Source organism: Epinephelus moara, chromosome 7 (genome assembly GCF_006386435.1).
Source record: "Epinephelus moara isolate mb chromosome 7, YSFRI_EMoa_1.0, whole genome shotgun sequence".
Taxonomy (NCBI): Eukaryota; Metazoa; Chordata; class Actinopteri; order Perciformes; family Serranidae; genus Epinephelus; species Epinephelus moara.
Window position 1 is genome coordinate 15,045,792 of NC_065512.1, and position 13,681 is coordinate 15,059,472.

At 50.1% G+C, this 13,681-nt stretch overlaps 1 protein-coding gene across 2 annotated transcripts in view; it reads right to left on the reverse strand.

The window, feature by feature from the left end:
- Positions 1-13,681, reverse strand: part of bcor (BCL6 corepressor) — a 40,289-nt gene that overhangs the window by 22,266 nt on the left and 4,342 nt on the right. The window contains exons 2-6 of one of the 2 annotated variants that reach the window (XM_050048284.1): positions 7,018-7,099; positions 3,691-6,810; positions 2,197-2,253; positions 1,528-1,693; positions 41-382 (exon numbers count right to left, since the gene is read on the reverse strand). In XM_050048284.1, coding sequence (XP_049904241.1) covers positions 41-382; positions 1,528-1,693; positions 2,197-2,253; positions 3,691-6,810; positions 7,018-7,020 — 3,688 coding nt within the window. In that variant the 5' untranslated portion in view covers positions 7,021-7,099. The remainder of the gene's footprint in view (positions 1-40; positions 383-1,527; positions 1,694-2,196; positions 2,254-3,690; positions 6,811-7,017; positions 7,100-13,681) is intronic. The other variant, XM_050048286.1, reaches the window with a different exon arrangement.

Sequence of the window (13,681 nt, forward strand, 5' to 3'; positions counted from 1 at the left end):
GGGAAGCAGATGAAAGGGTTGGGGGGTGGGAAATTCCTACCCGTAGATATCTTGGCTCTCTTCTCAGGATGGGACACCCTCTCTACATCTTCCCACTCCGTGTCCTCCTGCTCAGTCTTGAGGCAGAGCTGGCGTTTCCTGTTGAGTCCAAAACCAAGGCCAACCTTCTCCTCAGGGTACCCCTTCGCCGGTGTCAGAACAGGGGGCAAACAGTGACCTCCCTCTGGCTCCCTCTTCACCTTCTTGGCCACATCATTTAGCCCCGCTTGGCAGGCACCTCTGGACTTGTCTCGGGCCCCGTGCCCCGGGGACAAAGGCTCCTTCAGGTTTCCACACCTCTGCAGGACTGGAACTCTGTTGTTTGTGTACGCCGGCCGGACACCTGAGCAAAGCAGAGAGGTGGAAACGTGGGCAGGGGAGGAAGAGGAGGAGGAGGGAGGGAGGGGGGGCAGAGGCAAAATAAGCAACAGAAGATGAAAGGGAGACAGACATACGGGGAGAGAATGCAGACAGACAGACCACAAACCAGACAGACAGACAGAAAGGGAGCAGGGGAAACAAGGGGGTGGGGGTGAGACAGGGTGGGGGGATTGACAGAGGGAGAATGCCAGTTAAACACCAGCCAGCTTTTATTCTGCTTTAAAGACAGGCAGTAAAACTTTGATGGGGTAAAGACTTTTTAATCTGATGCGAGCCGAGCCAGCGGGCTGACGGTTCAGTGCAGCCGCTCGCACTTCCAGCGAGGAGAGGCAAGAAAACATCCTGCGCACTCGCTGCACACAGCGACTCCCATCCCTCAAACCCCCCCACCACCCTCCTCCTCTGTCCTCCCCCACGGCATGACCGCACCACGCCCTTCTCACACTGAGCGTGACTCTTCCCCCCGCTCCTCGACTCCCTCTCCCTCTCTGTCTCTCTCCATGCCATAATTAGGCTCACACGTCAGCCGCGGCCTCGCTCCAACACACAGCTGGGCTCCCAGCCAACGTAACTAACCCCCCTCCTCCCCCCCCTGCTCTCGCTCTTTCCGTTGCGCTCTCCCATCCGCTTTCACCCACTGACTCTCCCCCCCTCCTGCTTTCTCTCCCTCTTTCTCTCACTCACGCAATCTCTGCCCCTCCTTCTCCTCTTGCCCTCCCTCTCGATCGTCTCTCCGCGCAGATAAGCACAAAAGACTTCTTGAAAATAAAACTCCCCCTCTCTGTCTCTCTTGCTGGGCTCGTTCGCTTGCGCTGCCTCGCTTGTGTAAGAGTGTGTGCGTGCGTGTGTGTGTGTGTGTGTGTGAGAGAGCGAGTCTTTTTTTAGAGTGACCCGGTCTTGCCTCAGCATTTGCTGCAAGTGCGTGCGAGTGTGCACGCGCACCTATTGTTTGTGTGTTCCTTTCTGAGTGTTCATTTGCAGAGTGGATGCATGATGTGTGTGTGTGTGCATGCATCACGAGTGTGTGCGTGCGTGTAAGTGCGTGTGTGTGTGTGTGTGTGTGTGCGCGTGTGTGTGTGTGTGTGTGTGTGGTGCTGGGTTACTCACCCTCCCTCTCTCCCTGCCTGGTGGTGTGTTGGCAGTGTTCCAGCACTCGCTCTCTGCGCTGGCCGTCTGCCAGCTCCCGTCCTGCTGCCGCGGCCGAGGCAGACACACACACACCGCCGCCCTCCTTCTCCTTCAGCTCCAGCTCCGAGAACCGCATCATTGCCCGCTGCGCGCACACACACACACACAGATGCAGAGAAAACCCATGAAACCCACTCATCGTCTGCCCACGCCACACACACACCTCTCTAAGCCTCAATCTGGCCTCAACAGCTACAGAAGCAATTGCGTCAGAAATCACATTGTCTTAAAATCAAAAAAAAAAAAAAAAAAAAGAAAATGCCAAAGAAAATTAAAACCCACACACACAAACGCACACAGGACAAAAAGGTAAGACAGATAAATCACAAGCATGGCATCAAGACACAGATTAGACTACTGCAGCCACTGTGAGTCCATGCGCTCTGGGGCTTAAATCCTGGCATCTCCCTTCCTGGAACATAAACATGGCTAGGAAACATATACATCTAAGCCCTGAGGCAGAGAGAGGAGATGAGAAAGAGGAAAGAAGGGAGTAGGGGGGGAAAAAAAGGAGTGTGCAGCGATACAGAGTACAAAGGAGACAGAGCCCATCAGAGGCAGATGTGATAAGAAATGTAAAGAACTGACCTCCCAGTTAGCTGCAGGTTGACTTATATTACTCCCCTCTCGTGATATGACTTCCATCTAAGCAATTAGAATGGGGGGGGGCTCAATATATCTGTCCATCATTTCATCTTTTTTTTAATGAATTTACGTTTCTCCACAAGTTTCTTTTACACACAATAGGCAGCCACAATCCCACAAAATAACACAATCAAATTAAAGTGACTCAACAGGTCAATTAACACTGCATCAAAACTATCAAATAATTTCTGAACGGCACGAATTTGAAATCAGAACAATATGTTCATTTTAAGCATGATTGATAACGCTAATTCAGTTTTAGCTGTCTCATTTAGCTTTTGTTTTTTTTCCCCAAACACTTACACATCCATTTTTTTTTGTCCAGAAATAGAGCGTTTGATAGCTTTGTGTTGCAGCTGTGCATTGACAAGCATGACACAGACAAAACCACAGTTTTCTAGGGCGCGTTCACAACATAGACAGACATGTGCAACCTATTAAGATATTCGCCTCTGAGCCGGTGGATAATGTAGCATGGGGTTTGTTTGTGTTCCTATGCTGATCACTGAGAGTCTAAAATGGACAGCTGAGTGTGTGTATCTGAATGACGGGATGATGGGCAAGTGTAAGGGACGTCGCTATAATCATGTATAGGTGTAATGTAGTGTGTGTTAGGGGTCTTTTAGCCAATAGGGTGAGAAGAATTGTGACCTTGGACAGCAACCAGGCAGGGCAGCGTAGGCCATCAGGGGGAGGAAGGTTAGGGGAGGATAGCGACTGGCGGTGGGGGCATGCAGAAAGCCTAAGAGGAACCCCAAAGAGGGCAGCTGCTGGTTTTTAAGCACACTGCAAGCCCTCCACTGCCCCTAACCTTGGGGTTAAGCATAGCCAAAGGCAGTGTGAACTGTGAGGCTGCCACAGTCATGCTCTGAAACTACAGTCCGTGGCTCTATAGCACAGTCAGCACTAACACATGCTTTAGCCCCAAGGCAGTCACACAAGGACAAGCACGTACGGACACACAAACACGCACGCTCAGAAATAACCTTTACAATGACTGCTCGCTAATCAGCATACAGAGATGGCAGCCCTGGTTAACCTTTGAACTGCCCTCCCTGATAGAGGGCCTCAACTGGCCTTGCACCAGCTCGCTAAGACAATGATAAAGTAAGGGGAAGGTCAAGCCGACGGCCAGGCCGGTAGCATGACAGCATTTATATTATTCTGTACTGTGGTGTAAATGCGGAGTGGGCCAATTTCATGCAGGGTTTGTTCTGCAGGCAGTTCTTAATATTGCAGCAAGGGATAAAGAACAGTGGCCGTTGGGGATTTATTCCTGCGTGGATGTTAGAGCTGAAAGTATGTTTGAAATGTCTGCACATAAGGAACGTTGGTCATAATGACCTCTCTCCAGTCGACCACCAGCTTGAGCCCAATATATCCTGTACTGTATATGCACACACACACACACGCACACACAAGTGTTAATGGCCTTACCTGCAGGGCTCTCTGTTCACGGCTCAGCTTGCTGGAGTCAGCATACAGCTCGGTGGTGACACATTTAAAGCGGTCGCCAACGTAGCCTGAGGAGTTAGCGATCCTCTTGGCCAGACTGGATCTGCGACAGCCTTTGGATGAAGTCTGGCAATCCTCTTCTTCGTCCTCATCCCCTTCTCCGTGGGACTCCCCTAGGTCAACAATACTGTCTTCCTTTTCAACCTCCCCCTCGCACATTCTCTCCTCCTTTGCCACATCGGTGCAGTGCTGAATGAAGTGAAGAGCCTGGCTGTCTCTGTCCCCTTTGTCCTTACCAGAGCTGCGCTCCCCGGATGTGCGGGCACAACGCAAGGTGCTCTGGTCTTGGTCTCCAGGGTCCGGGCTGGGACTCTGTTCCTCCGGGCTCTCCTCTGCCTGGGCCAAATGCTCTGGAGAAGGTGGGGATGTGCTAGATGTCACCCCAGGACAGCCTGCGTCCTGAGGGACCTTTGGTTTCCCAAAAGGAGTTTCTGGCTGTCTGTCAGTGTTATTGGGCTTCAGGGTGGGGCTGTGTCCCGAGTGGATCGGATAAGGATGGGAAAGGTGGTGTTGGTGTTTTGGCTCGTAGTCAGTCTTTGTCATATTTTGGTTACTATGACAACATTCATTTTGGTTAACCTTGCTGCTGGTCTCAGCAGAGGGCTGTTTGTGGACTGTTGGGGTAGACTCAATATCTGTGTCTGAGTGCACAAGGTCAATGCAGACAATCTTTTCTCTGGGTGTCACAGAGGAAGAGGGGGTTTTGCTTTGATTGCCGCCCTGTCCTTGTGCTCCTGCTTCCCTATCAGACTTAATTTGGCTTCCTTCGCCTATCTCTTTGTTGTGATCTCTGTGGCCCCCGGATTCCTCCACACCTCCCCTGGATTTCTCCTGTCCCCGAGGCTTGTCTGAGTGAGTCTGCATCAGGGGATGGGCCATCTCCTGTGAGTTATAAGTGAGGTATTCCCCTCCTGGACCAGCTGGGAGGTTGTGGTAGGGTAAAGGGTGTTTTGCTGCCAAGTGGGTTGGGTAAAGGCTGTTGCTGCCCAGCAATACTGGGTGAGGGTAGACTGGGCCTTTCCCTGCAATTGGCAGAGAGTGTAGCGCCATGCCATCAGGGATGGGGTAGGGCAGGTATCTATTTGCGTACGCCAAACTGTGGTTCAGGTAAGCGTCACTTTGAGGAAGGTAAAGCCCAGGAGGGTGACCATTCTCCAAACAGGGCCTCTTGTATGGTGCCACTTCTGGAGTTGTTTCAGCTCTCTTGGTAGTCTGGGAAGGCTTCTCCGTTCCCTCTCTGTGGTGGCCCGGATGTTCTGAATGGCTCGGGCTGTGTTTGACCCACTCGCCATTCGGTTTGGGAGAAAGAGCCCTGGAGCTGACCAGAGAGGAGTGCTGAGTGGAGGGAACATTATGGTTGGGCTCCCCTATCCTTGGACAGGATGAGCTACGTTGCTGTGGGAGTACTCTCTCCAGACCCTTGTGTTTGATGACAGAGGGTGAGGAACCTTTGGCTTGTGAAAGGCCCAGGTCTGTGTTAGGCCGTGGGGAGGGGGGCAAGCCCGGTGTGTGCTGTGTATGGGAAGGAGACGGGCTAGGAACAACCCAGGAGGAGTGTAAAGTGCTGATCATTTCTGGCCTCTCTGGGACCTTTGAAGAAGTGCTGCTGACCACAGAGTGTGGGTGGGAGGAAGGAGACAGGGACAGGTTTTCCTTTAGGAGCTCTCGGCTAGGGGGCAGTCCATAACGTGCTCCTGATGCCATAGTGTCTATCTTAACTGGATATCCATTGTGAGGCAGCCCGAACTCCAGCATTCTTCCTGACAAATCCAAGGGCTTCTCTGCCGAGTCTTTGGTTGGTTGTGGTTGGTGAGCTGGCCTCTCAAAGTTGGGTTTGGAAGGTGACCTGCTGGGTCTCCTCTCAACCCCTGCGCTTCTGTGCTCAGGTGCTGCGTCTCTTGGCCTCGGTTTGTGGGGGCTGGGCCGGGCAGGGGAGGGCTGCTCTGATGCCATGCTGCTCACAGAGAATGGATGAGGAATGGACTGCGTGGATGAGGATGAGGCAGATATTGAAGAAGCAGAGGAGGCAGGTGGGTGTCCTATCCTAGCGACTGGCCTTTGTAAATCCAGTGAATTGTCAATGAGAGCAGGAGGAGGGGGAGGCTGGGGGAGGCGAGAAGATGCGTGAGGAGAAGAATCAGCAGGCAGACTATTATTATTCCCCCCATTGGTGCCACTAGTGCTAGTGCTACTGGTATTATTGTTGCTGCTAGAGCTCTTCCTAGATGGAGGTCTGCTTGGTCTGCTGCTCCTGCTCGGGGACCGGTCTCTGTCTATAGCGGCCTGATGGTGCTGAGGATGAGGGGAAGGTTGGTGAAGCTGCTGTGCAAACTGAGGCGCAACACCGAGCCCCTTGTCCTGGCAGTGTACCAGTGATGTGGGGGCCACTGTGACTGCAGGAATCCTCATGGGGGGCGCCACCAGGGGGGAAGAGATAGGGGAAGGAGGATAGGGGGGCATGTAGTAGAGCCTCTCAGCAGCAGAGGCGGCTGCAGCAGGGTTGCCCCCCTGGGTTGCACACAGAGAAGGGTAGGGCAGGTGCTGGGGAAGATAGGGGTTGGGTTGGCTGAGCAAGGAGGCTTTGTACATGTTCAGAGCTGCGTACTTGGATGTGTCCATGAAGGGATACATGCTCGCCTCAGGGTAGGGGGTGAGCCACGGCAAGCGGAGGTAGCTGCCACCAGCACCTGCCAAGCCCAGTTCAGATGCCTTTTCTCCAGGCCCCACTCTGCGCTCCAAGCCCAGACCTTCAGCCCCAGGAACCAGAACAGGCTTGTGGAGACCTGGAGGGGCACCCTTGTAGAGGCCCAGGTATCCATTAGTGGGCTTACGACTGTCCAGAGAGCCATCAGGCTTGTAGATGAGCTCCGGGAGACCATCCCTGTTATAAGTGAGGGGAAGGGAGGGTGTCTCTCGGCTCTTCTCCGCTGGCAATGCTCTGATCCCTGGGTATACAACCCCACCATGGAGACGGAGACCATCATGCATCAGAGTGCCTCGGTCCAGCCCCATCGCGGCCAGGGGCGTCAACCTTGCATCCACCTGCAGCAAAAATTTCAATGAATGTGACAGTGAAAGTAGGAACTATAAAACAATTACTGCAAAACAAAACACAAAAAGATTCCTAAATGTTTCAGGTTAGTTTCGTGCATGCACATAGTGAAACCAACCAAATGTTAATTTCCAGGTAATGGTGACTAATGTGACAAATGAGCGTAAACCGCACTCAGAAGGAGCACGGGGACTTGCCATGTTTTGTGTGATGTGGTTCCCTTGTCTTAGTTCCAGGTTAGTTTGTGTCTCAGCATCGACATCACGAACAGATGTTGCCCTGTGGAGATGAGCAAACAGTTAGCAGTCAGCGTCTTGGCTCTGCCACACACACACACACACAGCTGTATTTTAATCCCACTGCCAAAAAAAAAAAAAACCTGACAGGGCAAAAATGTCACTTTATGAAATCTCCATAAGAGAAATTATAATTTTAAGTACTGCACATCTTTAATTTCTGGGTCATGCAAAGCTAAATAATATATCAACATATACATTACAGGAAGCAGGCTGCTGATCCAAAGACAAGAAAGATAACAGCGTCGCTAGCTTTACTCAGCCTCGCTTTCACTCTCTCACACATACACACACAGCTCCGCTAGTCAGTGGAGATGAAAGCACCGTGTGGGCTCCCCTCCCCTCCCATCCGTCAACACCCCACAGTAACCTCCCCCCCTCCTCTCCCCTGACCACCATCCTCCTTCCCCCTCCCCTGACCCCCATCCTGCCCACCCTGTGGGCTAGACGTGCATTGTGGGGCTGCGCCTATTCAGTCACGTTCCCCACACACTGGTTTTTCCGTGCCCTCTTTGACCTGCTCTCTCGGCTGCCTCAGCCAGCGGAGCGAGGGAAGATTATACATCAGAGACCACTTCGGTGGGAGACCATTTACCGCCCGCCAACACAGAGCCACAGATCAACAAACACTCACACCAGCGAACACAGGCAAAAGTATAGTATGCAAGAGACGACGAGACGACGATGTAAAAATGACAAGAAACCATAGATTCCGTTTCAGAGGGATCAACATAAGAAGACAAGTATAAAGATAAAAAAACGTGACCACTGAAGTGAAAATGGTGTTTCTTTGAGGTTTTTTTTCCTTTGTTTAAATAACAAGAAATGACAATAAGCAAAAAAACATCAAGATCCCTTTGAGTGTGAACTGTCCTTTAATCTGCAAGTGTTTTGTATACATTTGAATGTCTTTAAAGCACCAGAGCGTAACGGAGCAGTTATTTTACGCTAAGAGATATGGAATAAGTCACAAGAAGATCGTTATCATTATTCATTACTGCAAATTTTGGGAGATGGCAGATTTAATAATTGGTCTTTAACATTAAATCAGTGCTTTTATCAGTTGGGTGCTGATTGGGATGATTTAAGAACTTTATTAGAGTAGAGATACAGAGATGGCTCTTGCCAGGACTAAATACGATTTTGGGTGAGTAGATACACCTAATATATATTTTGAAAATGTCCGTTGTTGCAAAACTTATAAATCAAATGTGAATTGTTTTGACTTTTATTGATGTAAAGCAAAAACTTTCTTTCAAATAATAGAAGCTCAGCAAGCTCAAATTTATTAAACAGCAGATTTACTGAATTTTTCCCAATTTGTATTTGTTATGGCGTCGCTTTAGTGAATATGCAAATCTACTTTTCAGAAACTGTGACAATAGTTTGCTTCTGTATTACCGCCTGAAGGATATCACAATCCAGCGAGGAAAAAGACACTGCAAAGCCATACAAATTCGGTATTCATAAAATCTTTTTTGTCCAAATGACAAAATTGAGATATCACTGAACACTCGTGAGCCTTGGAGAGTCAAGTGGCATCTTAATGCTGCCAGAGTGGTCTGCCTAATTTCAAGAGGCTGTTTCAAAAACTCTCAAACAAGTGAAACAATGGGGAAAGGTGAAATCATTGCTCCCACTTGGCAGATTTTATTTAAAGGGAAATATTAAAGTTTGAATATGAGACTTCATGATTTGTTCGGGTGGACGTTTTTGCAAGGCAGTGGGGGCGATGTTAAGGGAGGTAATGCAGGACCGAGGTGGGAGAGAAGTGCCTTTTAATAGTAAAAGTGCCGTGCTGACGGTGCTGAGAGCAGCAGCAGAGAAACTCGGCTCCTCGATCATCGCAGAGAAAACGCCTCTGTGCCTTCGCTGCTGCTGCTGCCGCGCCGCTGGCACGCCACTTTTATTGCCGTGACCCAGGGCCCATTAATCAGCCTGTTGCGGGCCCCTCGGCACGTCTCCTCACTGCCTCAGCGCTCCCATCCCCCAACAGCTCCCCTTGCCCCAGCTCCCCGAGGCCAGTCCTGCTTCAACAACATCCGCGCCTGACGGAACTGAAACGGTGTGCGAGCGTGCGTTAAACGAGTGCGCATGCAGCCACGTGTGCGCGTTTCTGCAAATTACACAGACAGCGTTGAGAAATCACATCAGTCCCCGTTTCCTGTATTTCCTGGAGCGACACATTCACCTCTGTGTCTGTCTTTCACTCTCACTCATACACACACGCACACACTCGCAGCGGCTCCTCTTGCACTAAAAAGTCTGCGCTCCATGAGACCGAACATGATAATGAAAAAAATAAGCCTCTTATACAAACGCAGATGACAATGACACGCTGCCTTTACGGACATTTCCATTTAACCTAAACGCAACCTTCAGCGATGAACTATCTGTCCTTGGCGCGCACACACGCACACACACACACACACACGCACACACACGCACACACACGCACGCACACGCACACGCACACACACACACACACACACACACAGTCTGCATCTGTGTTACTTTCCCAGAAAAATAAAAAACAGTGGAAAAAAGAAAGCTGAGAGCCAACACAGGGAGGAAATTATCTGTACTTGTGCAGGCCAGTACAACAAAAAGACCGTCTGGTGTCTTCAGGCCTGTTATTACTGTTAGTTCAGAGCCTACAGGGGTCCACGGTGCATCCGTTGGCTGAGTTGTATCCCTGGCGGTGCATGCAGTGTGCCGTCAAGTGCTTGATCCTGACCTTGAGGCCCGGTGCCGCGTCTCATCTCTGCTGGACTACTATTAATTTAATGGTAATGACAGGTGCCGTGGCCGCGCAAACTATACTCGGTCATGAGCACAGTGTAGTCATGAGTGTAACTACACTGTCAGCAGAGTCGTCACTCAGGACAAACCCACATTTTTTAGGTGTTGCTCTTAATTGAATGCTGCAATCGCACTACATTTTGTCAATGCTAGGCTATAGAGGCCTGCAGACAAAATACAGGACACTGTCCACAAAATATTATACGAAAACATCTGGAAAGCTTGTGTTGCCCGCAATAATTAAACCAAGGGATATCACTGGGAGGGATGGGGTTAAAAAAACAACACACATAATATCTATGCAGCATCCTCAGGACCAGCTGTGCATCAATCAACAGTTTAGTGAAAACCGTCCTCGTGTTCACAGTGATTTATCACACATTGCAGTGAATGCAAAGTCAGTCTCTTTTTTTAAAAAAAAAAAGCAAAACGTAAATTTTTTTGTTGTTATATTTAGTGAGCTTGGATACACAAATTTAAGCCTACATGCTTTGGAAATACTGCAACATACCTTGAAAATTACAGAGAGGCTTTAAGAAAGGGTTTGTTTCAACATCTGGGGTGGGAGGACTCATATGGAAAGCAGGGGGTTGGGGGTCCGAACATTTTGAGCATTAAACACTTAATTCCCTGCTTTCTTGTGGATTTTTATGCACCAATTTGTGACTTTTCTGCATTAGCTTATGGCAAAAAATGTCTTTACTTTTATCAAAATAAAAGATGTTTTTATTGGGGGAGGACAAATTGACATGTCCTACATATTGCGGGGGATGTGTCCCCTGTGTCCCCCTTCCTGGAGCCTACACCCCTGGTTTTAAGGCAATACATTTGAAATTAAGTATTTATGATTTCAGTGAGGTCTGAACATAAAAACAGGTTGGTTATCGGACATTAGTCGCCTATAAACCGGATGCTTAGAATATTCCGGGAAGAAATCCTGCCACAAATGTCACATTATAAGTGGAAGAACGCGGAAGGAGAGAGGGGAGATATATAGGAAAGGAGGGAAAGGCGGTGTGTGTGTGTGTGTGTGTGTGTGTGTGTGTGTGTGTGTGTGTGTGTGTGTTGACGCTCATCCCCGCTGCTAAGAATAGTTTGCGCAACAAACAACTCCCGACGGCCGTCCAATCCATCACACTGGTCGGCGGCAGGAGCAGCAGCAGGCGGGGGGGAGGAAGGGAAGGGGGAGCGCAGCGGTCGGAGCTGCGTTTATAAACCAGACCGCTGGAGCGGAGCCCCTACTCGCACCATTAAACAGAAAACCACCGGGTGTTTTTAGCGGAACCTCATATAGCTCTGTATATTGTGCGCCTTTTTAAGGGGACAGAGAGAAAACAAGGACACAAGGACAGGCCGATGAGGAGAGAGAGGAGAGAGAGAGGAAAACAAAGTCCCTCTTTTGCCGTAGTTTCCTGTTTCTGACGACAATTACTTGAACTCTCCGTGACCCTCGGTGGAGCCTACGCACCGGCACCGCTCATCATTTCCTCCAGAGCTCCAGAGCTCCAGAGCTGAGGCCTCTCTATTCTCCGCGCAGCGCAGTGGCTGCGTGCGCACCGGTAATATGTGTGTATGAGAGAGGAAGAGACAGAGGGACGATGGAGTTGGGAAGGTGGTTGTATCCACTATAGCAGCTTCCTCTCTCTTCACAAGTTGACACATGAGTAGACACGCACATTTAAAGCACCAAGACTCATCCTGTGTTTATGGCTTGTTCTATAGTAACCTACATCACGGGAAACCGGGGCTGTGGGTCTTGCTGTGTAACGGGAGTGGAGGCACCCTCTCGCTCTTTGTCCCTGGAGCTTTGCCAGGCTCTCTGGAGCGCAGAGCTCCGTTCAGCTCTGAAAAAATGCAGTGTGACGCAGGATAATCTCCGCAGCGACGGGGGTGGGGTGGGCATAAACAGGGATTAAATGCGGGCGCGCGCACACACACAATCACTCAAAGCACACACACTCACACCACCGCGACGCTGTTTCATGTGTGTGTGCGCACACCCAAAACGAAAGGAATTCTGCGCACACTGCCGGTGAACAAAATAGAAATCAGCGGGAACAAATCTGAGAAAACACACAGAGAGGAGCGCGCGGACCCAAACTACAGCCTGACTACTAAGTACACAGCCTCGGGGCCTCGCTCTCACCAGCATCAACACCCAGCATCATAAAGAGTGCGAGAGAGAACGCGTGCCCAATTTTAATTGTTATTGATTATCAGGCTGACATGTGCCAAATGGTCCAATTGATCATCTGGATGCAGAGCCGGAGTCCATATGTGGAAAGAACCGCTCTGCAGGTTCCTGATATAACACAAGTGCGCACACTGAACAGAGACAAGAGGAGATAAATGCTGTAGCGAGACACGGAGAGCGCGCTGCTGCTGGTTGGAGCGCAGAGCTGGAGGCAGCCAGCGGCGTCTCTTCAGCTGTCACATTATTAGCGACCGAGCTGTAAACAAGAGGCCCCTGCGTCCTCCCGGGCCGCTGCACAGCCGCATGCAAGTCGGTGCACGGTTCAATCCTCCCCTCGGCAGCACGGCCGGCAACAACGGCGACATTGTGAGGCCCCCCGTGCTGTCACTAGGGCCCGGGCGGCGGCTGCTGAACTGGCTCTATTCATCCCGGGCCAAATGGGGACTAAATGGCCCCTTTATGCCACCAAAGGACCCGATTGTAATAGGGATGCGCATGCATGAGCCGGCCCGCGTTTACCGGAGGTTTCTTGACTTTCCTTTGAAATGCTGGCGCTGCTTTCATGTGTTGGATGTTACTAATGAAAGCGCATGACGCGTAAAGGACTGATCCCCCTTCCTATATGTGACCCCCCTCCTACACAGGATGAATAGTCTGTTTAAAGAGGAAGCTTAATTATTGCTGGTGTGTAAATTAGGCTAAATGAATGTCAGTTTAAACAGGTGCTGAGTCAGTGTGAGCTCACACACCTCTGACACGGCCTAGATTTAAAGGTCACACACACACACGTTGACGAAACGGGGCCTAGATCTCATAGGTTAAAAATACAAATTAATACTTTACTAAAATGAACTTTAGGTGTTTACTCGGTGGTAGGGAAGCCATGTGATGATCATCAACTCGGGGTCAAAGCGCTTTATAACCAACATGAACTCACTGCTGTGCCACGCAGACAGGCAGATAACACATTCCCGCTTTGAAGACGGTTGCTGCAATAAACTCCTATCGCCATCACCCCGCTGCGCTGCCAAGCGTCTGTGGGATTTCGTCAGAGAGATAGATGCCCGAGGCACCGACATCTAAAAACAAACGAGGAGGCCCGATCAAGACTGAGCCTGCAGAGACTCAGAGGAGGGAGGTGAGGCGTGTCATCATTACTCCGCTGCTAAATCAATCTTCCGATAGGCCAGAGCGAGGTCAGTAAACTAAATACAATCAGAGTGGGATTTGGATTTCGCTGCGTGTATTCAGATCACATCAAGTGGATGCATCTCGCATTTATCAGAGAAATCAGTCAAGTAGCAGTGTTGCGTTTGGAGACATGCGGGAGAGATAGATTTAGGTTATTGGGGGCTAAAATCTAAAAACTGGACTTCCTAAACTAACATCCGGCTGCAGAAATAGCAGTGTTATTATACAAGACAGTTGTTAGAGTAGAGAATAATGTGCGATGTGGTTCTGTGGGGCCGTAATGACCGCCTCTGTACCGGTGAAACAGTACTGGGGGCCGACACATCTCTGCGGGGAGGTGATCCGTGCGCTCCAGACCTCGTCGAAACAAAAAGCTTT